The sequence below is a fragment of the Eulemur rufifrons genome, chromosome 2 (genome assembly GCF_041146395.1).
Source record: "Eulemur rufifrons isolate Redbay chromosome 2, OSU_ERuf_1, whole genome shotgun sequence".
NCBI lineage: Eukaryota > Metazoa > Chordata > Mammalia > Primates > Lemuridae > Eulemur > Eulemur rufifrons.
In genome coordinates this window covers 50,831,434-50,858,563 of record NC_090984.1, presented here as the reverse complement: position 1 = coordinate 50,858,563, position 27,130 = coordinate 50,831,434, and the positions used below count along the sequence as shown (strand labels likewise).

General features: G+C 52.0%; 2 protein-coding genes across 2 annotated transcripts; one reads left to right on the top strand and one right to left on the bottom strand.

Annotated features, from left to right (window-relative positions):
• Window positions 1-8,652: 8,652 nt before the first annotated feature.
• On the top strand, window positions 8,653-11,697 carry INAFM2 (InaF motif containing 2). Its single transcript, XM_069461599.1, has one exon. The coding sequence runs from the start codon at window positions 9,030-9,032 to the stop codon at window positions 9,489-9,491; it is 462 nt and encodes a 153-aa protein (XP_069317700.1). The 5' UTR covers window positions 8,653-9,029; the 3' UTR covers window positions 9,492-11,697.
• A 4,777-nt stretch (window positions 11,698-16,474) lies between these two features.
• On the bottom strand, window positions 16,475-25,472 carry CCDC9B (coiled-coil domain containing 9B). The gene is made up of 11 exons (XM_069461588.1): window positions 25,446-25,472; window positions 24,487-24,600; window positions 24,085-24,192; window positions 23,352-23,507; window positions 23,144-23,269; window positions 22,334-22,503; window positions 21,962-22,020; window positions 21,370-21,423; window positions 21,180-21,270; window positions 20,584-20,626; window positions 16,475-20,500 (listed from the first exon to the last, which is right to left on the bottom strand). The coding sequence occupies exons 1-11, from the start codon at window positions 25,455-25,457 to the stop codon at window positions 19,952-19,954; spliced, it is 1,482 nt and encodes a 493-aa protein (XP_069317689.1). The 5' UTR covers window positions 25,458-25,472; the 3' UTR covers window positions 16,475-19,951.
• Between the last annotated feature and the right edge of the window lie 1,658 nt (window positions 25,473-27,130).

Genomic DNA, 27,130 nt, shown 5'->3' with positions numbered 1-27,130 from the left:
GGAAGGAGAGGAGAGGCGATCAAGAGTTCTCTAGAAGCCCAAGAGGAAGACGCTGCTTATCCTCCCTTTCCAAGCCCCTCTAGAACCACAGAAGGAACCATCTGGGACTTGGAACTGGAAAAGAATCCGTGCTGTGTATGTTTCCCTTTGATCTGCCATTGTGGGTCAAACTTACCTAGAAGTGTAGCTGAATGAACACTGGACCCACCCTCAGGAAACCCAGATTTCACTCCCAGCTGCAGTGAAGGTTTGCTTTGCGATCGTGGTAAGTTACCTGAGCTCTCTGATCTGTCAAACTTTTGATCATTTCTAAGATTCCTTCCAGCTCTAAAAGTCTCCCTCTTTCCAATCAGAAGGGCCAATCTTGTTACTTTTATCTCCTGCTTTTCCTCTGAGAGATGACAAACCTAGAGATGAGAGCTGTAGATGGCAGGAAAGGCCTGGCTGTTTCCCCAGCGTGGTGTTCTTGGACACAATCACTCATCTTCTCTGCCTCTGCTAATCAATCCCTCTGTGAAATGGACTGGTTTCCATAAGCACGATGGAAATAAATCAGATGATGTCCTTCCCTGGACAGGCACGGTGCATTGCCTCAGGACTGACCAATCGCTTCTGCCCTTACTCCCGTGCTGGTCCACCTTTTTATTGGGACCAGGGCAAAGCCACAGAAGACAAGCCCCTCAACTTTGTGAACAGCAGGAAGCCAGTGAGGACAGGAACATGTTGGAAGACAGACTCAGGATCCAAAACCATCCTAACCTGCTGGAGCAATGACCTAAACCTCACGAGGTAAAAGGAACAGGGCTTAACTGAGAGATCTGGGCTTGGCTCCAAGGCACCGACTGTACAAGGACAGGGTGGGGAAGTGGCGGCTTAGCAGAAGCATGTGTGAATAAAACTGAGGGTTTTCGCTGACAGCCAGCTCCATCTGAGTCAAATGACAGAGCTGCCAATAAAAACGGACAGACTCTTAGGCTGCCAAATTAAAGTCGGATACCAAGCCCAGTGTTTCTCCATCTTGATCTTACATCAGAATCACCTGCAAGTTCTGGCAACACTGCGTATTCCCTGCTGCACCCAGACCCTCTGCATCAGGATCTAGGATTGGGGGTGGGGAGAGGGGAAGGAAGGTGAGGTGTTTGTGTTCCTAAAGAGCTTCACCCCTGGTTCTGAGGTGCAGCCAGGGCTCTAGAACCAAGGAAGGCTCAGTCCCATTCTCATTCTCGGCACATCAGACCACACCTGATAAACCTGGAGAATTCAGCTTACGTTGCTTTATTGCAGGGAAGCGCAAACTTTGGAGGATACTTGGTGGAGAGCGGCCAGGATGTAAGATGCACGTGACGCTGTGGAGGGAACCACAGTATAGAATTCACAGGTGGTCAGGAGATCCACCTGCCGATGGGTGAGACTTGTTCTCTGAGGTCCCAAAGGTTAGAATCTTAGGGGGACTTGGAGACTGTCTCAGGTCAGGTTTCTCAGGAAACATCCTGAGACAGAGTTTGCTTGCAGGAAGTTTATCAGGCGGGAGCTTTCAGAGATAACATCTCTGAGGTAGTGAAAGACTCAGGCTTGAGCAGAGGACGAAATTGATCAACAATGCAGTCACAACACAGAACACCTCCACAGGGAGCACTGGGGTTGGGATAACCCTTCAGAATTAGCCCCAACTCAGATAAGAGGGCTGTACCTTTGAACCCCACATCAACCGGGCAGACTACCCCTAGGGAGGGGTCATGAAGTCCGGCAAGGCAGCCGAAGGAAATGCCACGGGAGAAACTCAGGTGTGAGCCATCTGCAGCCAACACTCCGGGCAACTTGGAGGATAGGCTCCTTGGTCCTTAAGGCAGGATCTGGGTGGTGCACCACAGCAATCACGACAGTACCCCCTCGCACGGCTCGGACCTGCTCACTTCATGAGTTCACTCCACCAGGAAATAGCTTCAGCATTCTGGTGATCTTTCTCTGGGAAACTTATAAGAATTAAGTGGGATAAACTATAGCCCCCACTACTGCAGACAGTCATGATGTCACAAATGACACTCATCATCCCCCTTCTCTCTTACCCATTCTAGATTCTCTTTACCCTCACCTTGCACCTCTGCTGGTCTAGGGGGCTTCCCTAAGGGGATAACTTGTCACCTAATCACCGTGTCCTTTCAGACCATGCTCCTGAATGTGTCCACTTTCCATGAAAATTGGGGGATCACCTGGGTGCCAAACATATTCTCTCCTGACCCCATTATGGAACAGAAGCCTCATCTCTTCCAAATGATCAGGGTCAATTACCCCTTCCTGGATGTGACTCCTTTTCTTTCCTGCTGGTCTCTTGGCACAGGGAGCCTGAAGGACAGAAAGCAGCCATGCTTAGAGTTGATGGGGTTCTTGTTCTGTCCCCTGGTGGAGGTGTTGTTCCCCCTCTGGAAACCAGAGTCTCTGAATTCAGAAAGCACAGAACTATGGGAACAGGAACCACAAATTCCCCTAGAAGGATCACTGGGAGTGATGGCAATTGGGGTCATTCCTACTTTTATCCCTGGCTTCCTAAACCTCTCTACTCTACATGCTGGGCCATAGCACCATATAATAGGCATTAATTAGGGTGCATACTTCATCCCAGAGCATGGTGTCCCATCAGCACTAAAATGGTGCTTTGGCTGCACCTCTGAAAGGCTGTTCTATCACTCTGTCAGCTCTATTCAGCAAGCTTCTGGTGGTGAAGTATGTAATAGGCCCAAAAGATCCCTGGTCATGTGCGCAGTCTTTGCTATAAAGTGTGACTCTTGGTCTTATGCAATGTTATGTGAGATCCCATGTCCGTAAATTAAATACTCTTCAAGCTCCCACGGAGTGACCTTTGAGCAGGAAAGACAAATTCATATTTAGACCATATGCCTATTCAAGTCAAGATGAGTCACTGACCCTTCCAGTATGGAACAGGTTCAATGTAGTCAACTTGTTACCAAGTGACTGGCTGGCCATCAGTTGCCAGCAGGTTGGACATTTGGCAGTGACAATACCTAAATCAGCCTTGGTGAATGGGAGCCCATTCTGTTGGGCCACCCCTATTACCACACACGTGCCTATGTGTAACCTCCATCTATGCCACCAGGGCCATTTTATTCATGTGCCCATTGTGCCAGCATAGGGTGGTCGATGACAGAGGCTGGCTAACATCAACTCTAACTCATTCTATCCACTTGATTGTTTAGTATCTCCCCATGGTGGGTGCTCTCTGGTGGGCATTAATGTGCCATATACAGATCTTCATACTTTGTGCCCACTCCCATAGATATAGCCACATGTCTCTTCCCAAGACCTTCTTGTTTCCAATCCTCTAATATTCTCTTTCTAGGCCTCTAACAAAGCCAATTGCCACAGCTCATGAACCTGTATATATTTTTACCTCTGGCTACTCTACCAGGGGCCATGATGATGAGTCCATCCCCAGTCAGGTATCAATGTCAACTCAGACACTGCATCCAGCAGACCTTTTTGCAAAGTGTTTGGCTATTCTACTTTCCCCACTCTAGAGTTACCCAAGTAAGTGGCCATAGGTCCCTTAGGGGAGGGAGTAGGGAAATCATTACTGTACTGCCATAGTATTGCAGGAAGCTTACTACTGGGGACCTGACCTCTAGGTCAGGTTCTAGATCTGAAACTTAAATCAGGTTTGGAAACCAGATAAGATTGTGACTTTTTATTGGAGCAACTGCCATCAACCTCCTGGTCTTTCATCCTTGATTTCTTTTCATTGTACAGCTCAGCCATTCTCAGTGTGTGGTCTGCAGACCCCTGAGAGTCCCTGAGACCATTTCAGGGGTTTCACAAGGTCAAAGTTATTTTCATAATAATACTAACATATTACTTGTTCTTTTTAACTGTGTTGACATTTGCACTGATGGTGCAAAAGTAATGGTGGGTAAAACTTCTGGTGTCTTAACAAACAAAGGCTGTGGCACTAAATTGAACTAGTAGTTGTTTATTACTATTATTATTAGAAGAAGAAGAAAGACAGTTTTACTTAAGAATATCCTTAACAAAGAAATAACAATTATTAAATTTTATTAAATCATGACCCTTAAATACATGTCTATTTAATATTCCATATGATTATATGGAAAGTACTCTACTGCACATAGAAGTATTATATAAATATAATGGTTCTCTAGGGGAAAAGCACTTGTGTAATTGGGTTACGAGCTCTACTAGCCACTTTTTTCATGGAACACCATTTTTACTTGGAAAAATAACTCACAGATAAACTATGGTTATTCACACTTGTCTATTTGGCAGATGTTTTATCAAACTCGAACCAAGTAAGCATCACTGTGAGAAAAATAACTGATAGTATGTGTTGCCAATGATAAAATTTGAGCTTTCAAGTAAAAATCAGAATTTTAGAAAATTTGTGTATGCTATCATGAACTTGCTAGATTCCCAATATTTAAACTTTTTCTGTAATTACCAAATGTGATTTTAAATGTTATATAATGAAATTTATCAATATTTGAAATATCTGTATAATTCAGTGAACCAATCAATATATTCCAAATGACCAAAGCAGACTGTTACAAAATCATGCATGGATAAAACTGCCATTGAAAGGGCAAGGTAGATCAAAGGACTTTAATGTAATCAAGGACAAAAAGTTCATCGATGTAGTTTCATTGTCTACAACTACCATTTAAGAAAATACTACTTGTTGAGTTTTGGTGTAGAATCAAAGAAAAACAGCCATAATTATCTGAAAAGGCTACTAAAATGCTCCTCTCTTTTCCAACTTCATATCTATGTGAGGCTGGATTTCTTTCATATATTTTAACCAAAACAACATATTTCCAGCAGATTGAATGCAGAGGCAGATATGAGAGTCCAGTTGTCTTCTATAGTATAAAGCCACATTCAAGAGATTTGCAAAAATGGAAAACAAAGCTATTCTTTTCACTAGTTTTTGTTTTAGAACATAGTTATTTTTCATAAAAATACATTATCTATGTTAACATGTAATGGACATATTCTTTTTTAATGAATGAATAGATATTTTATAAAATTCTTGGTGATTTCTAATATGTCAAATATCAATAGTTATAACCTACATAAAGAAAAGCTCTTTGGAGACCTCAGTTTTTAAGAGTGTAAAGTGATCCTCAAACCAAAGCATTTTAGAGCCACTGGTATAGAATGAGCAATGTTTTTACTGGCTGCCCATATAGCTTGCCCCAGGGATGCTGGTACCCCTCTCACTAGTGCATTCCTTCTTGCTTTGATAACCAGAGTATCTTCTGGGCCTTCCTGCAGAACTTAAGTGGTTTCTGGCCTTACATAGAATACCCACTATAGTATGCCCACTTCACTGAGCTATTTGAACCCTTTTTCCACATTCTGCCATAATAGTTCTGGCATTTCCATTGCACTTTGGTGGGCAATTGCCTTTCTCCTGTCTCCCAGTATCATTGTTGGGCTACGAAGTTCTGATTCATAGAATACTCCTGTAACAATAAAGTCTCCCTATTCAACTTACTGGTCAGCCCAGACCTCACCTTGATCTAGCCTATGCCTCCAGCCGGTAAATGTTAGCCACCTCTGCAGCTCCTTCAGGGTGTAGCCTTCCTCTTCTCTAGCAGGCCCCTGAACATCTCTGGCCGGGCTTTGTGGTGACTTGGCTCTATATATTGGTCTTGTAGGCCAGGAGAGAGAGAGGCAGCTTCTTTTGGCACCAGACGGCAAGGCCCAGGGATGTCGCAGCTGTGAGCCATTGGCAGCCAACACTCCCCACGGCTGGAGGGATGAGCTCCTCCATCCTGAGGATGACCTGGGTGGTACCCCACAACAGCCACTACAGAGACAAAGTTCAGCTTTACCTGTGAGGCAGAGTAGGGCAGGGATCAAGAACCTAATGCCCTGGAGTCAGGGGTTTGAATTGTATCTAGTATGTGACCTTGGGCAAGTTCCTTAACCTTTTTGAGGCAGTTACTTCAACTATTAAATGAAGATAAATAGTACTACCTAACTGGTTGTTGTGAGAAAAATGAGACAAGGAATGTAAGTGCTTAATATAGTGCCTAGCACATACTAAGGGCATCGTTATTGCTGCTGTTAAAATTGGTCAGAACTTTCCAAAGCCTGAAAGAGCAGCCTCAGGGGATGGACAATAAGGTACACACATCATCATGGATGGTCTTCTAGCTGACACTGGAGAGTGTTCCCTGGGGAGGTTGTGGAGGAGGCACTGGGGTCCCTCGCAGTATGCACAAAAGATGGCCTTTGGGGCCCATTCTGTCCCCATGCTGCCTGGATTCTCTGATTTCTCTAATTCACGCCAACCCTTAGTAGGGGAGAGGCATTTAGAGAAGCATATTCACTTTCAGGCCACTAGGGGGCCATTTAGTTGCCTGCAACAGGAATACTCTAATGGTTTCTTAATGGCTCAAGCACCAGGGAGATCAGGCTCAATTATATCTGAAAGCATTTTGAGTTCCTGGGGTAGAAGACACTATGTAAATCCAGATAATAAATAGGGTTTATTGATGACAGGTTAAAGAATCTGGCACTGTTGAGTTTGGAGAACAGGGTGAGAAGAATAGAATAATGGCTTCAAGTATATTAGTTTTTGGTATAGAAGAGTTACATGCTGTTTTCCTACTCCACTGGGAACCAAGCAGGAAGGAAGTTTAATTTGCAACAGAAGTATGGAAACGCAATATGGAGTGCATTCAAGAAAGGGGATCCAAGGAACCTTTGCATTGATCTTACCTGGAATGTTTACAAATAATCCACCTTGGGATGGTTGTATGACTAGTCCTGCCGGGAGGGAAGCCCAGAAGAGCCTGAAGAGAGGACAACTTCCAGACACAAGTTAGGGATTTTTAACTCAACAGGCCGCCCTTTTACAGTAGCTCTGGCCAACCTGGGAGCAGGGTGGGAAAGGAAGGGGTTATTTTTTTCCCCATCAGTTCATAGAAGGCAACACTCCAAACTTCCAAATATGCTTGAAATTTCTCAGCAAGTAAAAAGGCAGACTTTTCCTTGAAATAGCATCCAGCTAGCTAGCCATTGCTAGTGGCAGACCCACACCTGGGCCTTCATCAGGAATGTGATTGGCTTAGAGGCCTGTGGTTCCAGCAGTCCACCAGCACACTCAGGTCTGGTAGGCACTTGCCTTCTATGCCTCTGAGGTGGCAAGGCAGCAGTGCTGGGAAGGGACTTCCTCATGGGGGGCAGGGGGTGAGTGTCTGGAAGCCAAAGTTTCCTGGAGGATGAGGGGAAGTGGAAAGGGCAGAGGGGTTCCTGGCCACCAGGGTCACACTCCCAGGGCAGGGGGCCAGAGGGAGTTCACCCACAGAAACCCATCAGGACCACAGTCCTGTACCCCAACACACATGCAGCCAGTCTCCTGCACCCATTCAGACACCCAGCTGGTTCACACACCCAGTTCTGGGAACACAGGAAGTAGGATTCAAGGAGGAAGAAACCAGAAATTCTGGAAAGCCTTATAGAGGGGGAATGGGGAGGAGAAAAGGCAAGGAGAGAGGAGGGTAGAAGGAGGGAAGAGGCACAGGAAAACTGTACCTCCAGCACAGGAAAAGCGGCACAGCATCAGGAGATCCAAAGCCAGACACAAAGGCCACCGCCTGCCCCCCTACCCCTCACCCCGCCTGCAGCCAGGGACGACAAACCTCACATGGGAAGGAGTAAGGGAAGGGGGGACAACTGCCCAGGCTTTGAGGCCAGGAGAGGATCAGCGAGGGCAAACGCTCTAGGAGCCCTGAGAGCAAAACTCCACCGGTTCAGTGCTGCCTCTTGGGTCCAAATCAATGCCAAACCTGGCAGTCGGAAGACCCAAATAGCGGGACCTGGGACCTGTTGTGAACTTTGGGACTCAGACGGCAGATGAGTGTGGAGAACCAACTCAGTCCGTGGCTCTGTCCGGGAGGTTCCAGGAGGTCTGGGCAGCCTGATCCCGGGGCTCTAAGAGGACAGGGAATTGGGACGGTTCCAGCAGACCCCCGAATGCCAGCCGGATCCGGGAGAAGGAACACGACCAGGTGTGGCCTCAGTGCGCGCTCCGGGTTCCTTGGCTGCCCACGCTGGACGTGAGCCAGGCTCTTTAGGTGTGAGGGGGCCTAGGAGACCCTCCCGGGGCGGGGTACATGGAGCGGAGCGCGAGCCAAGAGCATGAGCGTAGTGTCACCCCCACTTCAGGAGGTAAACCGAGGCCTGAGGTTCGAAGCCGCTGGCTGCTATTCCACCTGTCACTTCTGAGCCTCGGGGCGGAGCGGGGAGGTGCCAGAGTTGACAGCTCTGCCTCCGACAGCCCCTTCCGCCCCCCTTCCAGTTCCGCACTCCGCCCGGCACAACGCCGTTCCCCTTTTAAAGAAGCGCCCCAGGCTCTAGTTTTCGCCGCGCCAGGCCGCGCGGGGCCGCGGCTACGTCGCCCCTTTAAGAACCAGCTTCCCTTAACTTCCTCTTAACGGGGCGTCCCGACGGGGCTCGAGGCTCCCGACTGCAGCCCGCCTCCCCACCCGGCACTTCCGGACCCCGGCGTCGCCCTTTTAAGAGGCTGCCCCCAGCAGCGCTCTCCCCCGCCCCCTGTTGCCGGCGCGCGGGGCGGGGAGCCGGGCTGGAGCGGAGCGCGCTGTCCGCGCGGCCACTGGAGACCGGGCGGCCGGCGGCCGGGCAGGCGGCGGCAGCGGCGGCAGAGCGCGTGGCGGCGGCGGCGGCTGCGGCGGCGGCGGATGGGGACGCGGAGCCGGGCGGCTGTGGCGGCTGTGGCTGTGGCGGCGGCGGGGAAGCAGCTGACGGGCCGGCGGCGGCGGCGGCGCTGGCGGCGGTGACTGGTCCAGGCCCCGGCGGCGGCTGCAGCGACGCGGTGGCGGGCTGCGGGCGGGCGGCGTGAGGAGCGGCGGCGGAGCGCGGAGCCGCCGGGAACCGAGGGCGCCGGGCTGCCCCCTGCTCAGTCCTCCCAGGCCGCCAGGCCCCCTCCAGCCGGGGCCGTGGAGCACCGGGGCAAAGGCCGGGGCCCCCCCATGAAGGAGCGCGACGCGGCCCCGGCCGAGCGGGGCAAGCCGGCCACCTACACCGGGGACAAGAAGGCGAAGATGGCGGCCAAGACCAACAAGAAGTGGGTCCGACTCGCCACCGTGTTCGCCTACGTGCTTTCCGTGTCGCTGGCCGCCATCGTGCTCGCCGTCTACTACAGCCTCATTTGGCAGCCGGTGGGCGCCGGGACCTCGGGGGGTGCTGCCGGCCCGCCCGCCGGCGGCTCCAACGCCACCGGCCCGTCCGGGACTTCTGGGGCAGCGGCGGTAGGGCCCAACACCACTGGGTTGTCCCGCCGCGAGGCACCGCGCGCTGCACCCCCGCTGCAAGCGGCGCGGCCGGTGCCTCCGGAGCCCCCGGTAGACAGCCCCCAGGCAGGGCCGCTCGAGCGGCCGCGTGGGCCGGACGAGGATGAGGAGGAAGCGGCGGCGGCGCCGGGGAGTCGTTGAACCCCTCCGCGCTGGGGGCGTCCGGAAGCAATTCTCCCCAAGCCCAGAGGCAGGACTATGCAGCAGGATGAGGCTGGGAGCCCGCGGGAGTGACCCCCACGAGAGTGAACGCGCCCCCTACAACCCTGCGATCGCAGGCTCGCCCCGGGAGTGGCCTGCAGCCCGATCTTCAGCCAAGGGACCACGATTCGCCAGGGACTCGGGGTTTGGTCTTCCCAGGACCGTGCTGTGCCAGGGCCCTGAGCCTTAGGGGGGTGGGGGGAGGGGTGGGGAGATCCCAGCACCAAACCCTTCTGCGGCGCTAGCTCTGGTGTATCCTATGTGCCGGGGTGACTCGGGCTTTCCCCCAAGACTCAGGGGAAGGAGGGAGCTGTAGGGGCTCTTTTTAAAAATAATCTGAAGCTCTCGCAAGGAGGAGGGCACCAAAAGTAGTGGAGCTCAGGTACGTCAACCTAGTTGCAGTGGCCAGAGATGCATTTAATTTATAGATCCTTGTATATAGTTGTTGACATATGCACTAGAAGCTATAATCACATAGAAGTCTGTGTGTGCTCCCACACACTGGGTAGCTGCTGACTGCTGGGGTCAAGCAAGGGCTATTTGCTGGCCCCAAAGTGCACCTAGCCAAAATGGCACAGGCACGGCTTTTTTCATCACCCTCTCTTTCCCCGTTCCCCTTCTGTTTCTGAAAGATAAGTTTATGACATTCTTACACAAAAGAGTATAATCATTCTTAGACTGTTGACAGTGGAAAACCTTAGGCAAAGTAGAAGCAGTTTAGGGAGGGTGAGGAATGTACTGATCCCCTCCTCTTCCCACCCTTGTGCCCCCACCAGAAAGGCTTCCTGTTGCAGCCCTAAGTATCTGGATGTGGGCCAGGGAGGAAGGAAGGGAAAGAGCAATGCTGCTGTGCTTCAATCCTGGTTTTCCCCACACAGAATTCTTTTAGGAAGAACAAGCTTTTGTAAGTAGAGTGACTGGCAAGTGTTTTATCTTTTTTTTTTTTTTTTTCCTGCTCCTCAAGATCTTGTCTCATTCCAGTAATCACCTTTGCCTTCCATCTTTCCTGAGCCTTTAGTGACAAAGCAGCCCTGCGACTGGGACGAAATCTGTTGTGACACCAGAGCTTTGATCACGGGTCCTCTGGTTTTGAGTTATACTGCAGAATCAGAAAAGCTGGAAGGTGGGCTTCAAACTCAGGATTGTGCTTTGAGAGCCAGTTAATAGGCCAGCTATGCGAAGGTTGAATTGGCTCATCTTTACCTTTCCTGATAAGCCGTACTTAAATGTAGCCTGTAATTTTTAAAGGAGAAGAGAAACATCAAGAGAAATGACATATGTATAGCTCTGGGGCAGCAAGAATTATACTTCTTCAGTTTTGATTCCATTTCCTTCTGCCACTTGCTTTTAGGCAACTGAATGTGGGTAGTGATGAGATATCAAACCCCTTAGTGCTTCCTTTTTGAGAAATGAGGCACTTTTTTAAAAAAATAGACAAAAAACTTACCCACCTGAATCCTGAAACAGTTTGTCTCTCCAGTTTTCTTGCCTATGCTCTAGTCAGCTCTGATCCAAGTTTACAGGACAACAGCCTCATTTTAAGCCATGTCCTGTTGTGGGCAAGATAATAGCAATTGAGCTGTCACAGCCTACCAGCAGGCTGGTAACACCTCCAAGGTCTCCTGGCTAGAGATTTCCTAGCAGCTGACTAGGACTTTAGTCATTAGGAAGCCTATGAGGCCTTTAAATTTTTGGTGGGAGACTGGGGGGAAAAACATAAAATGCCACTTTATAACTTCAATAATAGCCTGTAATTTATATTTACTGTGTGAATTTTTAGTCCTATATTTTAATAATTTGTAAATTGATCTCTTATTCCAAGAATCCTTTGAACTCATAGGAGAATATCTGGGAGTCCAATCCCCTGTCCCCTTCCTGACCCCTGCTTTCTGGACTGTTTAAATCCACTTTGGGATGGATCAGAGAGTCTAGAGAGAACACTCGCAGGTCCAGCTGCTGGCCTCCGGACTCTCTAAAGCCTTCACTGGAATTAGGACATTTGGTCCAGCCCTAGCTGTGAACATGACCAGAGACATTATTTATAATTCAGCCATTTAAGATATTCCTGTACTCAAAAAGTCCTGTATATTTTTTAAAAGTTTTATTTTTCAGGTGAACAAAAATACATTCTAAGAACTCTGCCTAAGTCTGTGTATATTGATCGTTTCTCGTACTGTGCTTCGTGGGAAGGAGCAGAGGTTGGAAGAGTAAGTGGTCTGAGATGTGGGGGATGGATGGTGATGAATAGGTTTAGAAGGAAAAAGCAATTGCCCTGCTGTTTTTAGTGCCTGATGGCTTGAATGAATTGATGAGTGGAGGTTGGCAGAATCTGTCTTAGTCTGAAAGTGATCATGGAGTGGGAAGAATAGTCACCTTTTGCCAATCTTAAAAAAGCTGAGAAGTTCTGCTTTACAGGACTCTGAGCAGAACTGATGAAGCTAAGGGACCAGTAAGCATGAATATTAAGATATATCAGCAAACATTTAGCTGGCTGAGCACTGAGGTGAGGATAAGCTGCCTGATAGCATCACTGTTCTCACCTTTAAACTATTGGCCCCTAGATAGTTCAAGAAGTGCTAACGCCAGGAAAGACAAACGTGTGTCTGCAGTGCTTGGTCAGAGCTTTGTCTACCATGGAGGAGGCAAGAGAGCCAAGTGGCTGAGAGGTGTGGGTTGCTTCAAAGGTGAGGCTTTTTTCTCCTTAAAGCAAACAAAAAACGTGGGTGAAAAGCACAAATATAAGGGATTAGTTATGCTGCAAAATACATGGTAAGTAATTGAGCTCAGCTCATTATTAGACAATGCTGCCCAGTACAAATCTGGAGTGAGAAGCCTGTGTCAGCGGGCCCCCTGAGGCCTGCACTTCAGCAGAGCTGCAGGGGGGTAGCTACTGTTCTTTTACATCACCTTGTAGTCTGCAGGGAGGCATGGAAAAAGTCCGCCCTTCTTTTATTTCCCTCTTCAGCCTACACAATGGCTTTCTGTGAGAGGGCTTGGTATGGCAGAGCAGAAGGGGAGTGAAAGAGTTTCCGAGGCTCTTGTAGTCACAGCCCCTCCTTTCTGCAGACAGCGACATGTGGCTTCTGCAGCTGCACATGGCTTCACATGTTGGGCACATAGAGCAGTACGTGCAGCAGGAGGCTGGCTGATGAGAACAGGGCCTGGTTGGCTGGGGAGCAGTGGTCAGAATAGCTTTATTTTCAAGGGTTAGAACTTAGCCGCAAAAATGTCCATGAGGTATTAAGCCAGGAAGGAGAGGTCTGCAAAGGGGGGTTACTTTCCTTCGACCCCTCTGCACTTGGACTGCCAGGACCATTTCTGGGTCTGCTTATATTAGAAGTTACTGTGTATATTTATTCCCAACAGCCCGAATTTGAAGGAAGAGAGATCCTATTTGAAAGTGATGTTTTGGAGGGGGGGGTGGTCAGGGAGCCCTTTTAGACTGAGTTTTCGAGGGTATCTTTTCTTTCCCCCATTGATATTGAGGTACAAAGAAGTGTCTCTCTGAAGTTTTAAGCATAAGAAATATTTCTCTTCCTAACATCTCTAGATTTCTACATGGTATGAGACCACAGTTTTAGAAGCTTTTCTGTCTACCTTGTTTATCAGTTTTCACCGGGGAATTCTAAGATAGCATGTTCTTAGTGGAGTATTTATATCCTATTTTGAAATGCTGAATGCAGAGCAACTACTTGTTTCTACACGTTTCTTTAAGGAGAACTGAAAGGTCAGGTCACAAGCTTCAGGGCTACCACCGCTATTTAAAAGGGGTAATAATTGTCCTCCCTTTCCTGTCTACAGAGAGTGGAGGTATTTCTGGAATTGCAATTCAGTAACAAAGGGCCACAGCTGTACTTTTTTTTTTCCCCAATGTACCTTGGTGGAGGGAGGGACAGTGGTGGCTTCGCTCATTTCTCATGCCCAGTGCTAACTCAGTGCCTGCTCAGAGTTGGTTCATCACCTGGTTGATCACCATGTTGGATGGGCTTGGCTTACTGTCATTGTGGTGTCCCTGTCATAATGCACTTGCACACCCACATCCATAGCCCATAATCTGGTTCAAGGGAGTGGGTTGCTAAAGAGAACACCTGCAAATCGTAGCTGCACTCATCTCTCTGGCCTCAGTTTCTTTATTTCCAAGTTGAGGGACTCAGGCTTGGCCTTCCTATTCTTTCCAGGTGCCAGAAGCCTGCAGCTCTCTTCCATGTGGTGCTTAACGGACGTGACCCATTCATTGTCTCCTCTGTCCCAGCGGGACAGCCTAATCTTGGCTATAAAAATACCTGCTGTCGAAAGTTTTTTGGTCACATCTGTTTCATTTGCTGACGCAGCCTGTGGTTTGCTGCTGCCAGAAAGCCTGTTATGCTTCTTGTTCCCTCCGGTAGCTAATTGGGGGGGAGGGGGGAGGAGGGGAAACAACTTCTCTTTACCACACACCCAGGTCTACCAGGCTCTCCATCCCAAGTGCAGAAACAGCCGTAGCCAGTGATACACCTTGCATGTGAGCCACCTGGCCAGGAGGGAGCACTCTGGCCAAGTCAGCTTCTCTGGGCCCCATTCAATTCTATAAACATTGGTTAAGCTACTGCTAACAGAGTGGAAAGTGACCACACAGTTCCTGCCGTCAGGGAATTGACAGTCATGCCCACAAGAGTCTTCTCTTGTTAAACTACCCTGTTCTCTTAACACCAGTAATCTGTTTTTGCAATAGCTTATCAGTTAAATAGCAATAAGATTCTAACTAATAGTGTTAGGAATATTTTCCACAAGTCACTGCCATTAAATCAAGAACTATTTATTCAGTGTGTACAATGTGCCAAGTGAGCCTCAAAAGTCTCCAAACCAACTTGTCCAAAACAGCAATTGTGTTGATTACCAAGAATTTCCTTTCAAATACGTATACCTTTCTCTGCTACCTCAGTGTTGGGAGTCATTAGTTGAGGTCTCCCCCGAATTGTGTCCTGGAGGCCCACCTGCCCCCTCAGCTCCCCACTGGTAGGCTCGGTAGTGTTGAGTCACAGCAGCCAGTCTCTGAGCTGTGGGCAGCTCACAGCATCACGAGGACCTGGGTGGGGAGGCAGTGTGTTCTTGGGAAAGACCCCTGTCCTGGAAGACAGGAAACCTGGGGACTCGACAATGGCATTAGTTAAGGCCTTTGACCTCTCTCTTTTCTCCTAACCAAATGGGAATTCATGAGAGCAAATGGAGCTCATAGATGTGAAAAGGCTTTGAGATCTTGGGAATACAATTACAGTGTGTACACACGAAGTAATATATTTTCAAAGGACTGTCTGTCCCTTTGGGGAAAAACTGATGTGTGGAAAGAAAGAAACGTGAAGGGGTGGGTAGTAAACATTACGCCAGTGCCCAGATCAACAGCATCAGCATCACCTGGGATTTGCTAAAACGATGACACCTTAGTTGGCCCATCCCAGGCCAACTGAGTGAGAAATTGAGCAAGTGGAGCCCAGCATTCTGTTCTAACCAGCCTTCCAGGTGATTCTGATGCACAGTAAAGTTTGAGAACCACTGGCCCAGGCCTGCCTTCTGATTCAGTAACTTAGGGTTTGGATAGTTCCGTTTTAACACATGGTTATCAAGGTGACTTTTAACCCTTTTTCTTGGTTGAAGCCAGCTGCTCAGCTGGGGAAAGAAGAAACACTATGTCCACAGTGTCTGTAAAAATCCTACATTGGCCATTATTTTTGACAGTTGCCAGAGAACTTGCCCTGGAGAGCTTGTTAAGAAGGAGGCAGGCGGCAAGAGCCCCACGCCCCCACCCCGCCGCCACCCCCCAAGGTACTGATGTGTTTGCCTCACCTCCTGCGCTGAGGCCTGCTGCTTCTCCAGTCAGCCCTTAAAAGGAGCAGTGGGTGCCACATTTGTTCTTTCTGGTGCCAGGTCTGTGCTATTTCACTTCCCCGGCATTGAGTGGATGCTTAATGAGAGGCTGTGACGTAGGCCCAGCAGACTTGTTGAGAGAAAGCAGCCTCAGCCCATGCTTTCTGCTGTCTCTTCTCATTCCTTTCCCAACCTTGACTTCTCCCCTCTGTGGGATTGTGGTCAGCCTCTGTCAGCCCTTCCCCATAAGCCCTGATAACCCTTGCGCAGGAGGGGATGTTTGTGGGGTCTGTGGACACTGATAAATGACTCAAGAGACAAGTGAAATGGTGTTTATAGTTTCTCCTATTACTTTGCCCCCTCTCCCCCTTGATTCAGTCCCCAAAATAAGAAGATACGGCTATGTGGGGATTTTTGCCATTTCTTTTGTTCTTTTGGGGGCTAGTGCTATCTTTTCCTGGTATTCCTGTCCCTGCAGCTAGGGTTGGGGCTGGAGTTGCCCGGTGGTCAAACCTTCCAAACTTGTGCCTTGTTTGATAGCTGGAGATCCCCTGATTCCAAGGATCCTCAGCAGTCCCTTGACCATAACAAAATGCAGCCATGCTGCTCCTTTGGGTGACAGAACGTAACCTTGGAGGCATGACGCAAACTGTGCAAGGAAGTTTGTTTCTGGGGAAAATGAAAAAGCAAAAACTGTCCTGTGAGTTTGTGAGATTGCTACTGATGTAAACAGAATAAAAGAGGACCCACTCTGAGCTGTGAGAGCCAGTGTGCAGTGTTCAGGGGGAAATGAGCTAGAGCCAGTGGGCGAGGACAAAGACCACTCCCTGTAAAAGCAGGGCCACTTTAATTCCACTAGACCACCCAGGGGTTTAAAAGAAGCCACCTGTCCAGGAGGGCTGGATAAACTACAAACCATCCTGTGCTTCCCTGCGAGTGCACTGACCCCCAGTGAAGATGAGCTAGAAGAAAAGGTAAAGAAAAAGTTAGAAAACAAAGTGGACAGAGGTCACACCAATAGCTACTTCATTTATTCAACAAATATTTATTGAGTGCCTTCTGAGTGATAGGCCACTGTGAATAGAGAGAGAGTCTATTGTGTGCTGTGTGCATACTCTTATCTTCAATTTTCTCAGAAACCCTTCTAAGTAGGTATTACTAGCCTCATTTTGCAGATAGGGAGACTGAGACTTTTAGAGGTTAAAATTGATCAAGGTCACTCAGCTGACAGATGGCAGACCTAGGGTTCGGATTCAGTCAGTCAGATTCCAAGGCCCGTGCTTATTCCATTTGACCATGCTGCTTGTCACCAAAACACATGTCTTTCTTGCAGTCTGGTCTACTGCATTTCCTTTCTGCCATCTGTCAGAGACGGGCCTGCGACAGAGAGGCCTCTGCCTGTTCTGTCCTCCTTGCTTCAAGGCCTTAGGGAAAGCTATCATCTCCCTCCTGGCTCCTTCCTACTCTGTGTGCCCTCCTTTCTCTGTTCCTCCAGCCCTGGGCCTGGGCTCCTGATAGCTGTGATTGATGAAGACCTGCCATCTTTGAAGAGTAGTCCTGTCTATTGGTAGGAGAGGGGAAGAGCATCCAACGGAAGGCTCCCAGCCAGGCCTTTAATTGAAGGAGCCAGGAAGAGATACAACCAGCTTTCCCTGACCCCAAGGCCTGTGGAGGGGTGTCTAACTACACTTCCCTCCTGCTCCCTAGCTGGTTCCATCCTAGAGCAGGAGGAGCAGCCACAATCCAGACAGATAGCTGGGGGTCACCATCATAGCTATTGATTCCCTTAAAGAGCTCTCCTTTTATGAGAAAAGCTCAGTGTTATTGCAGTGAAGACATTCTGGGCCAGTCGCCGTTCTCTCCAACCTCTGGTGACTTTGGTGACATCCCTCCTCCTATCATCCTGGGTGTTACCCCACAGAGAGAAGCCCTGTATCTCCATAGCCCTTCTGCCCAGCTTTCTCTCCTGCTTAGTCCTGCTGTGCGGGCTGAAGCAGAGCTACCTGATTGCTACATCCTCACCCCAGGGTCAAACGTGCCCTGGCATATACCCTTCAATGAAGGCACAGCTGTTGTTGGCAGCATTAGGGGTTTGGGAGCAGACTGTGAATTATGAATCTTAGAATTCAAATTCTGGTTTTTTTTGTTTGTTTGTTTGTTTTTTTTTTTTAGAAACAAGGTCTCACTCTGTCGCCCAGGCTGGAATGCAGTGGCACAATAGCTCACTGCAACTTTGAACTCCTGGACTTGAGTGATCCTCCCACCTCAGCCTCCCAAGTTGCTAGGACTACGGGGGTGTACCACCACTCCCAGTTAATTTTATTTTTTTGATTTTTTGTAGAAACAGATCTCCCTATGTTGCCCAGGCTGGTCTCAAACTCCTGAGCTCAAGCAATCCTCCTGCCTCAGCCTCCCAAAGTGCTGGGATTACAGGCATGAGCCACTGCACCCAGCCAGAACTCTAATTCTTGCTTGCAATCATTTCTGGAGACAACTGAATTCAAGGGCTCCACCTGAACCAGCTCTAAACTGGCCCCATCCTTTGGAATTCATAGATTCCAGGGCCTGTGCCACACTCCAAAGATGTATACTTGTGACTGGAAGGCTAGAGGAAAACTTGAGCTTGTTGTCTTCATCCATAGCCTAAGCATGTCTCACATACATAGGAATGTTTCCAAGGCTTTCCAAAATTTCTCTGATCAACCCCACACCAACCTCTTCCACGCCCTTCACCACATCCCATTCCTGACCAGCTCTCTCACTGTGCACAAGAAGTGGGCACCACCCCCTCACTGCCCTCTAAAGCTTCTTCCCCAGGACCCTCAGCTTCCCACCCAACTCCTGCCCCCACCACCTGGCAGGGGTAGCACTTCCCCCAACCCCTACACAGCCAGCAGCACACCTTGGAGTCTAGAGTCTGTCTTCACCTCCAGCCCTCCATATACTGAAGTCCAAACCCTCACTATGCAAGAGTCGAGGCCAGGAACCAGCAGCTCCCAGACCAACTGGATTAGAATCTGCATTACTCTTCATGCTAAAGTGGGAGAAGTTCTCTAAACAGTCTGATCTTCTGAAGAGATATCCCCCGTCAGCTCTCCCAATAGAAGGGTGGAGGACGGAGCTGAGAGACAGTGAGGAAGCCCTAGCTGGGACCCCAGGCTTCAGGCCTCTCACTGGACAGTGCAGAAGTCCTGGGTTGGATCTAGACTCTCCCTAGAGCACGTGAGGACCATGCCCCTTAGCAGAGAGGGACAACCATGGCAGGACCAGAGAGGAGGGGAGGAGAAGGGACCACATGGTGAGACCCAGGCAAGGGCTTGGGGCAGAGGACAGGATAACAAGAAAGAGGAGCACCTGCCTCTGCCTAGCAGCAGTGGGATGGTTCCTTTGGGCTCCTACTGCCATCCTGCCTGCAGCCCTGTTGGGCACCTATGGCCAGGAACAGCTCCCGCTGTTCAGCCTTGATCTGCGGGATGACTGGATTTCTTCCCTCTCTCTTGCTGGCAAAGTCACCATCGCCTACAGGCTGGATTACTGGTAGTGGGTGCTCAGGAAATGTTTGTTGAATTGAGAGGAAGCCACAGCTTGTGCGGAGTCTGGATAATTCACCAGACGTGGGCCTCAGGGGAGGGGCCGGAATGGAGACTAAGTAGGAAAGGCAAGTCCTGATGTCATGCCGCTGTTTCTCCGTCTCTTGAGTCCCTGTCTGAGTCCTTGCTTTTGCATGGCCCTGATGCGGGCAGTGGAGGAAAGAGGAAGTAGAAAAGGGCAGGAAGTGACCCTGGGCTGCAGGGCCAGGCCCCTGCCTCCACTCAGGGTGCCCGTAATATCTGGCCTCGGTGTGGTGGAGAGGGCCTGGCCCTGCTGTAAGGAGAGGGGGTTCCCCCCATGTCAGAGAGGAGGCCTTTCCAGAGACCTTCCTTTTCACGGAGAAGACTTCAGCTCTGCTCGTCTATTCCCAGCCCAGTCCATGCCAGCTTTTTTCTGGGCCTCAGTCTCCTCTTCAGGAGAGGCAGGAAGCTGGCAGAGATTCCCCTGGTTCAGCCATCCTGTGAGTCCGGGACTGAGTCACCTGGGAGCAAGGCAGGGCCATGGGAAAGGGCCCAGGCCTGGGCTGGCCATGCCAGCTGTGGAGGCTGCCTGGACCCGAGGATTCGGCAGCTGGAGAGGGAGGCCAGGCCCTGGGGATGACAGGGAGCCAGGAGAGCCAGGTGCTGAGGGCAACCAAGACTTGGTTTCTTGCCATGGCAGAGAAGGCTTGTGGCCTGGGCAGCAATAGGCCCAGGTCAGGGCTCAGCAGCCTCAGACACCAGGTGCCAGCATGGGAAGACACCAGGGGCTGTGCCTGCACGTGAAAACACACATGTGCACAGGGATGAGCACGTGATGTGCAGGGAGGAGGCAGCTCTTTGCTCTCACAAGGTTGCCTTGAAGGAGAGTTTGCCACACTGCTCAGTCCAACTGGCACAAGCCACCACCAACCAGATGCCCATCACATAGAAGACTGAGTTCTCCTGTTTCCTCTCCCCACCTGGCTCCCCAGCTCCCAAGGGCTTTGCTCAGCATCTTTCTGCAGGGCCAGGTCCCCCTGTCCTGCTCCTCACACCTCCTGTGCCTCTCGCCCTTTGGCTGGTTCCTCTGGGGGGCCTGCTTCTCTGTGCCAGGCCCTGCTGGGCCCCAGCCTTGCCAGACCTGTCTTCTCTGGGCTCTAGGGGCCCTGCTCCTCTCTGTGGCTCGGAGCAAGTCTGGACTTGCAGCTCAGCCTGGTGGTCATTCCACCCCAGGGGCTGGTCGGAGCCATCTGGCCGGGACACAGGCCTCTCTTGGGGCCTAGGCCTTGGACTCAGCACACACGTGCTCTCTGTGCTCTCTGCAGGCCCTGACGGGCTGGCCCCTCCTAGGGAGAGGTCAAGGGGAGTCATATCAGTCTCCTGCGGAGAGCCAGGGGTGGAGATGGCTATGGGAGCGCCTGACTCCCCTTTTGGCCCCTCTGGGGGTGCCAGAGCCGGGCTGGTTGCCGGGGTGCCCCCTGGTCTGCCCAGCTCCACCCCGCTCTGCCTCTGTGCGCGTTCCTCCTCACTGGCTGTCTGTCTGGCGCTTTGGTTTCCCTGAAACAAGAGAGTGGTCCAGCTGACTGGTGAATTCAGGGCTTGTGTCCCCAGCCCGCCCCATCCTGTGCCCAAGTACCCACCTCCTGACTCTCCAGCTCCTCCTTGTCTTCCTTCGGGTCCCACCTGTAGAAACACAGCACATGGCAGCGCTGTGCCTACCCCCACCTCACTTCATGTCACCCCTCCACCAGCCCCAGTGGCCCATGTCTCCAGGGAGAAGCCACGCCCAAGGGCCTCAGGGTGGGATCAATGAGGCTCCAGGATGCTTCCCTTCCAGCCTGGTCTTCCCCCCCAAATCCAGCCATTTCCTCTAAATGCCACCCACCTGGCCCCATCCTGGGTCCCCAGCTTCTGTTTATGGCCAAGTCTACAGCACCTTGAGTTCTGTGGGGACTCCAGGCGTGTCCCTGCCTGCAGTGCCTGGGAAAGGCGCACCTCGCTTCCCCGGGGGAAGGGAGCTCCTGTAATTACCACCGGCCTCCCTGGGCACCAGGCTCTTGCTGCTGCTGCTTCCTCTGCCAATGGCCTCGCCCAGCAGCTCATTAACCTGCCGCCAGGCAGCAGTGAGCCAAGAGGCAGTGGCCCTGGGGACGGGGCTGGTACCTAGACCTGTGCCAGTCCAGGAAATTGGGACACCCAGATGCCTGCCTTGATTTTGTCCCCTGCCACCTGTTACCTTCGGGCCCTGCCAGTCAGCCTCTCCTTCCCTCGGGCTTTGCTGCCTGTGGCTGATGCCACTGAGGGTCTGCCAGATTGCCCACCTCGACCTGCAAGAGATGGTCCACAAATCCAGGACAGTAGAGGGCCATAGCAGCAGTCCCCCCCCCACCTGCTGGTGGGCCCCCACTCATCCCTCACCAACTCACCTTTTCCATCAGGGGGCAATGGTGAGGGCTGTAGCTTCCGGTGGCTCCTGGGACCTAAGGGGGGAAAGGAAATGGCGAAAGGGTGGGGTGGCAAAGGATCCCAAGGCAAGAACACAGGTTCTTCCAGCACTAGGAAGCTGTCAGTCCTCAGCCCAGTCATGGGCTTTCTGCCCCCCTAGAGGAGCCCTGGGCTGGGGGTTCCTGTGTTTGCTTTGCCACACTCTGGCCAGGTGACTTAACCACCCTCTCAGGGCCTCAGCTTCCTGTGTGTAAAATGAGGGGACCAGAAATCCACAGAGCTGTTTCTTCAGCAGGCCAGGGGCAGGGCCACTAAGACTTCACCCAGCGGAGACCAGCACTTGAAAGGACCTCACGATAGGCCACCACTGAGCCTTCCCTGGGATCAGAACCCAAGCAAGAGCTGTGGGCTCAGAGGGCAGAAGGGGGGGTGCACATGCCCTCTGACAGTGAGGGATGTGCCCTTTCAGCTCTGAAAAGAAGTAGGAAATGAAAAGACAGAGAAAAGAGAGGACAAGAGGGGTAAGGAGTGAAAAAATCCAAGGAGGGAGAGATGAAGTGGGTGTCGGCTCACCCCTTCTGCTGCCCACCCTGGCCGGGCCCTCTTCCCCAGGCTTGCTGCAGTCCCGGAGCCTGCGTGGACAGAGCGGGGAGTCAGGCTGCTGGTAGCAGGGAGGACAGAGGCTGCCGCAGGCCCTGCCCGGACACCACCTCCCTCAACCCCAGCCCCAGAATCAAGAGCAGCAGGGAGATGATGGTTCCAAGAAAGATGGGGGACCCAGTGCCCCCACAGAGCCCTGAGCCCAGGGCCTGACCAGAGGGCCCAGGCAAGGTCCTCTCCATCCTGGGGAGGGTCCCACTGGCCTTCTAAGCAGCACCCACAGTTAGCCCTACCCGAGTACCACAAGCATGTCAGCCCAGCCAGCCGCCCAGCCCTGCCACCCACGTGGGCTTGGCCTTGTCCAGGTCCCACGGGCGGCGCCAGTCACCCTGTGCATCTCTGTGCCTGGCGAGGCGGGCCAGGTCGATCTGCTCCCGCTCCTGCTTCCACTGGGCATAGTCCCAGCCTGCCTCTGGGGGCTCCCCCAGTGGCTGTCTCCGGGGCTCCCGAGCACCCTGCAAGGGGAAGACACTCAGCACCATGGGGTAGAAGCAGAAAGAGGAGATCTTGGAGCAGAGATCTGGAGATTCTAAGTCCTTCCTCTCTCAAGGTTTCCACATCCCCATCTGGTCTGTTCCCTCTCTAATGTGCTGTTTGCCGTGGGCATGGTTTCCATCCACTCGTCAGCTGCATGTTTTGGGCAAGTAGCTCTCTGTGTATCATTTCCTCATCTGTAAAATGGGGATAGCAACTGCACCCACCCACAGGGTTGTGCAGGGGTGTGCAGACAGGCCGGGAGTGGGAGGGGCACCCGAGGCAGTGAGCAAGAGCAAGGACTAGGGTCTGCTGCCACCTAGAGGTCACACCTGGCACACGGCCAGTCCCCTACACCCTCCTGCCCTCTCCCCTACTCCCCTGCCACCGGTGGGGCTAGCTGGAGTAGGAGATGGATCACATGTCTGGCTTCGACTGTTTCTCACTGAGAGGCCCACCCAAAGTGGAGACTGGCCAGAGAAAGAAAGGAGGGATGGGAATTCTTGCAGGTGCTGCCTCCGCCATGTCCTTGAAGACAAGGGATATATCTGACTCAGCTTCTCTGCCTCCCCCAAATGGGGACATCCACATTCAAGTCCCTGTCCCCTCTCAAAGATGTACCTTCCATGCAGAATCCAAGCTGATGGCCACTGGTGCTGGGGGGCTCCGGCCCCCACGCCCTCCAGATGACCCATCTGTGCCCTGGTTCCTTGCTTTGCTGGGCTTTGCACTTACAATCCGTTTGGCCTGGGGAAGGTGAAGATGGGCAGCATGGCAGAGCCAGGGAAGGCGGGGCCGGTGCCTGCGCTTCCCCACCCACCAAGCTCACCTCAGCTTTGTTTTCCATGGTCACAGCCAGCTCCACCCGCTGCCCCAGGCAGAAAGTACCCCTGCAGTCCTCTGTGTCCTCGTGCTCAAGCATCTCATTGGCCACTTGGGGTCCGAGGGTGCCCCTTGTCCAGTTCCTGCTAACCACCCGCTTCTCCTGCAGAATGAAGACCCTCAGGCCACACGAGCAGCACTGGGCAGGACCTGGGTGCTGGGTCCACTGGGTGGCTCCCCAGGCCTGGGTTCCAGCCCGAGCCCCCCCTGGAATGCCCACGGAGGAGCTGCCTCCCACAAGGAGTTCACATGCCAATGGCATTAGGTTATCCAGGGCCCTGGCCACCCTGGGGCCCAAGATGCCACAGCGGCCCGTCATCTCTGAGCTGGGAAGTCCAGAGCACTCAGACAATGAGGCTTTGTCCCTCAGACACTATTCCTGGCATTCACCCCCAACTTCTCTGTCCCTACATCCTGCAGGCTTTTAGGAGCAGTCTGTGCTTTGGGGCATAGATGCAGGGCTGTGGGACTGGAAACAAGTAAGAGGCTTCCACCGGGGGGCCTTTCTGATGTGGCCTTTGGTGGGGGACAGCAGTGGCCTGGCTGTGAAAGGTTGGGACCTGGGCATGCACCCCAGAGCGGCAAGTGGGAGAAAGGGAGCAGGGACAACTGTCCTCTCCTGACATGGGCTGGGCCCCCAACTCCTTACCACCCACCGTATGTCCCAGAGTGAGGCTTACGCCGGGAACCTGGCTGATGGTGACAGTGAGGCCATCAGGTCGGAGGAGCCCCGGCGTGGTCACAGCCATGCCCCCTTGCTCCGCCTGCCAACGGTCTTCCTGGATCTCCTGTGGGAGGGCCCAGGGTCAGCACAGGCCACAGACCCCCAGGTGCACAGAGACACAGACGTTGACAGGCCTACACAGAGAGACACCATTGGGACACCAGGGGGCAGAGGCACCATATCACAAGTCCCTGGACCCTGACCAAGCCCCTGAGAGGGGCCATGCCCACCCTAACCTGGCCTCAGGCCCAGAGCCCGCCCTGAGTCCGCAGGGAGAGACCACCACGCAGGCACGTGCGGGTCAGCCAGGGAGTGGCAGCCAGGTCGGTCCTCCCGGCCCCTGTCACAGCCTACTCACCTGGTACCTGCGGAGCAAGGCCTGGTTCTTCTTTCGTAGGGCAACTATTCTCCGATCCAGCTCTGCATCCTTCTCCTCCTGCCTGCTCATGGGGGACTCGGCTCTGTGAGGCCCCTGCAGAAGGCAGGGAATCCAAGCTCCTGACCGCTTGGCCCACCCCTTACCGGTTCTCCAACTTTCACGCTTGCCCACCCTACCTTACTCTTACCACACAAGGAACAGACCCCAGACCCACAGCTACAGTCACACAGGAAGGAAGGGGGTCACTCAGGGAGTAGACCAGAGAAGGCCCCAAGCCCCCATTCCAGCGAGGCCTGTCTGCCTGCCTCTGCCTCCTCAGGGACTCAGGTCAGGGCCTAAAACCCAGAGCCACAGCTCCCAGCAGTGGGCTGCCCCTCCCCCCTGCTCTCCCGGGAGCTTCGCTGTGAGCAGATCCTGGAATGAGAGTTATAAATGGCTCTGGCAGTGGAACCTGCTGTGACTGGGAAGCTGCCAGGGGATTCGGGAGGTCGGTCGAGGCGGGGAGTTGTTTGGCTCCTAGATCCAGAATCACAGAAAAAAGAGAGGCCCTGGCTCTGTCCTGGGCTCTCAGGCCCTGGAGCCCACTCTGCATGCCTGTGCCCAGCCTGCAGGAAAGAGCTGCTCCCGCAGGCCCGGCCTCTCCAGGCTGTGAGCTGCTGGCAGTCGGGGCAGGAGCAAGCCAGCTCCGGTTGGCAGCCCCAGCCAGGGAGCCAACCCGGGCAAGCTGAGTCTCTGCATCAAGATCCCGGGGTCCTCCCTGTCTGGCTTCAGGGTCTCTGATGTAGCCAGTGTCCCTGCCCAGCCTTCCACCCGCCTAGTCACAGCCTTCTTCCTCCCAGGCCCAGCTGTCCCCAACTGCCCCCAGAGTGTGGCTACCCAGTATCCCAGCCCCCTCCCAGTCCCAAGAAGGCCCCCTCCAGAGGCAAAGTGCCACTCACAGCCGAGTGCATGGCAACAGCGGGCACCGAGAGAATTCCAGAGCAGCCCCCAGGGGAACCAGAGCGGGAGGGAAGCTGGAGCCACCGAAGCCAGGCCTCTGCCGGCCTCTCCCTGCCGGCTTCGCTGCTCAGCACACGAGATCATGTTGTGATTACAAAAGACTCCTCTGGGCTCCCAGCCAGGAACGCTGCGTCCGCCACCCCCACCCTTCCACTCTCAGAGGGCGAGGACCAGGGCACTGGCAGCCAGCTGGTCCTGCCCAGCACCTCTCCCTGTCCTGCCCCAGTGTCCCCAGACAGACCGGCAGGGACTTCTCCCTGGTGGGTCGAGCCTGCGCAGGAGGCCTGGATGCCCAGACCTGCCTTCACCTGAGGTCCTGTGCCCCAGCAGGACCCCAGCCTGGGCCTGCCTGTAGGCCGCCATCCCTCCCACTAGTAGAAAAAGGCCTACAGGACACAGCCCAGCCCATCAGGCTGCTTGGTCTGTGGGCCCCACCTCAAATGTGCCTCCCTCTCCTGCTGCTCTCTCCATCAGCACCAGTGTGGGTATTCCAAGGGATCAAAAAGCTCCCCTAGGCCACCAAATACTACACATTCTGAAATAACACCATTAGCCCTTCATTTCTTTAGGTTGGACATTGTCTTCTCTGTATAGTCATGTGCCAAATAATGACGTTTCCGTCCATGACAGACTGCATACACAACAGTGGTCCTGGAAGATGAAAATAGGGCTAAAAAATTCCTATTGCCCGGCGATGTGGTAGCCTTCATAAAGTTGTCATGCAACACATTACTCACATGTTTGTGGTGATGCTGGTGTACACAGACCTACAGCGCTGCCGGTCAGATAAAAGTGTGGCACACACAATTACGTACAGTACATAGCACTTGATCATGGCCACAAACAACTATGTTACTGGTTTATGTGTTTACTATACTATGTTTTTTATCATTATTTCTTCTACTTATTAAAAAAAAAGTTAGCTGTAAAACAGGTTCAGGAAGTTCTTTCAGGAGGTATTCCAGAAGGCACTGTTGTCATAGGAAATGACAGTTTCATGTGTGTTATTGCCCCTGAAGACCTTCCAGAGGGACAAGAGGTGGAGGTGGAAGACAGTGATATTGATGATCCTGATCCTGTGTAGGCCTAGGCTAATGGGTGTGTTTGTGTCTTAGTTTTTAACAAAAAAGCTAAAAAGTGGGAAAAAAATTTAAATAACAAAAGCTTATAGAACAAGGGTATAAAGAAAGAAGACAATTTTATACAGCTGTACCATGTGTTTATGTTTTAAGCTAAGTGTTATTAAGAAAGAATAAAAAAGATTTAAAAAATTTAGGGTTTTTATTTTTTATTCTTTGAGACAGGGTCTCGTTCTTTTGCTCAGGCTGGCATTCAGTGGCACAATCACAGCTCACGGTAACCTTGAACTCCTGGGCTCAAGCAATCCTTCCGCCTCTGCCTCCCAAAGTGATGGGATTACAGGCATGAGCCACCACATCCATCCTAAAAAGTTTATAAAGTAAAAAAGTTACAGTAAACCAAGATGAATTTATTACTGAAGAAAGAAAAATATTTTTTATAAACTTAGTGTAGCCTAAGTACTAAGTACAGTGTTTACAAAGTCGACAGTGATGTCCCAGACCTTCACATTCACACTCACTCACTGACTCACCGAGAGCAACTT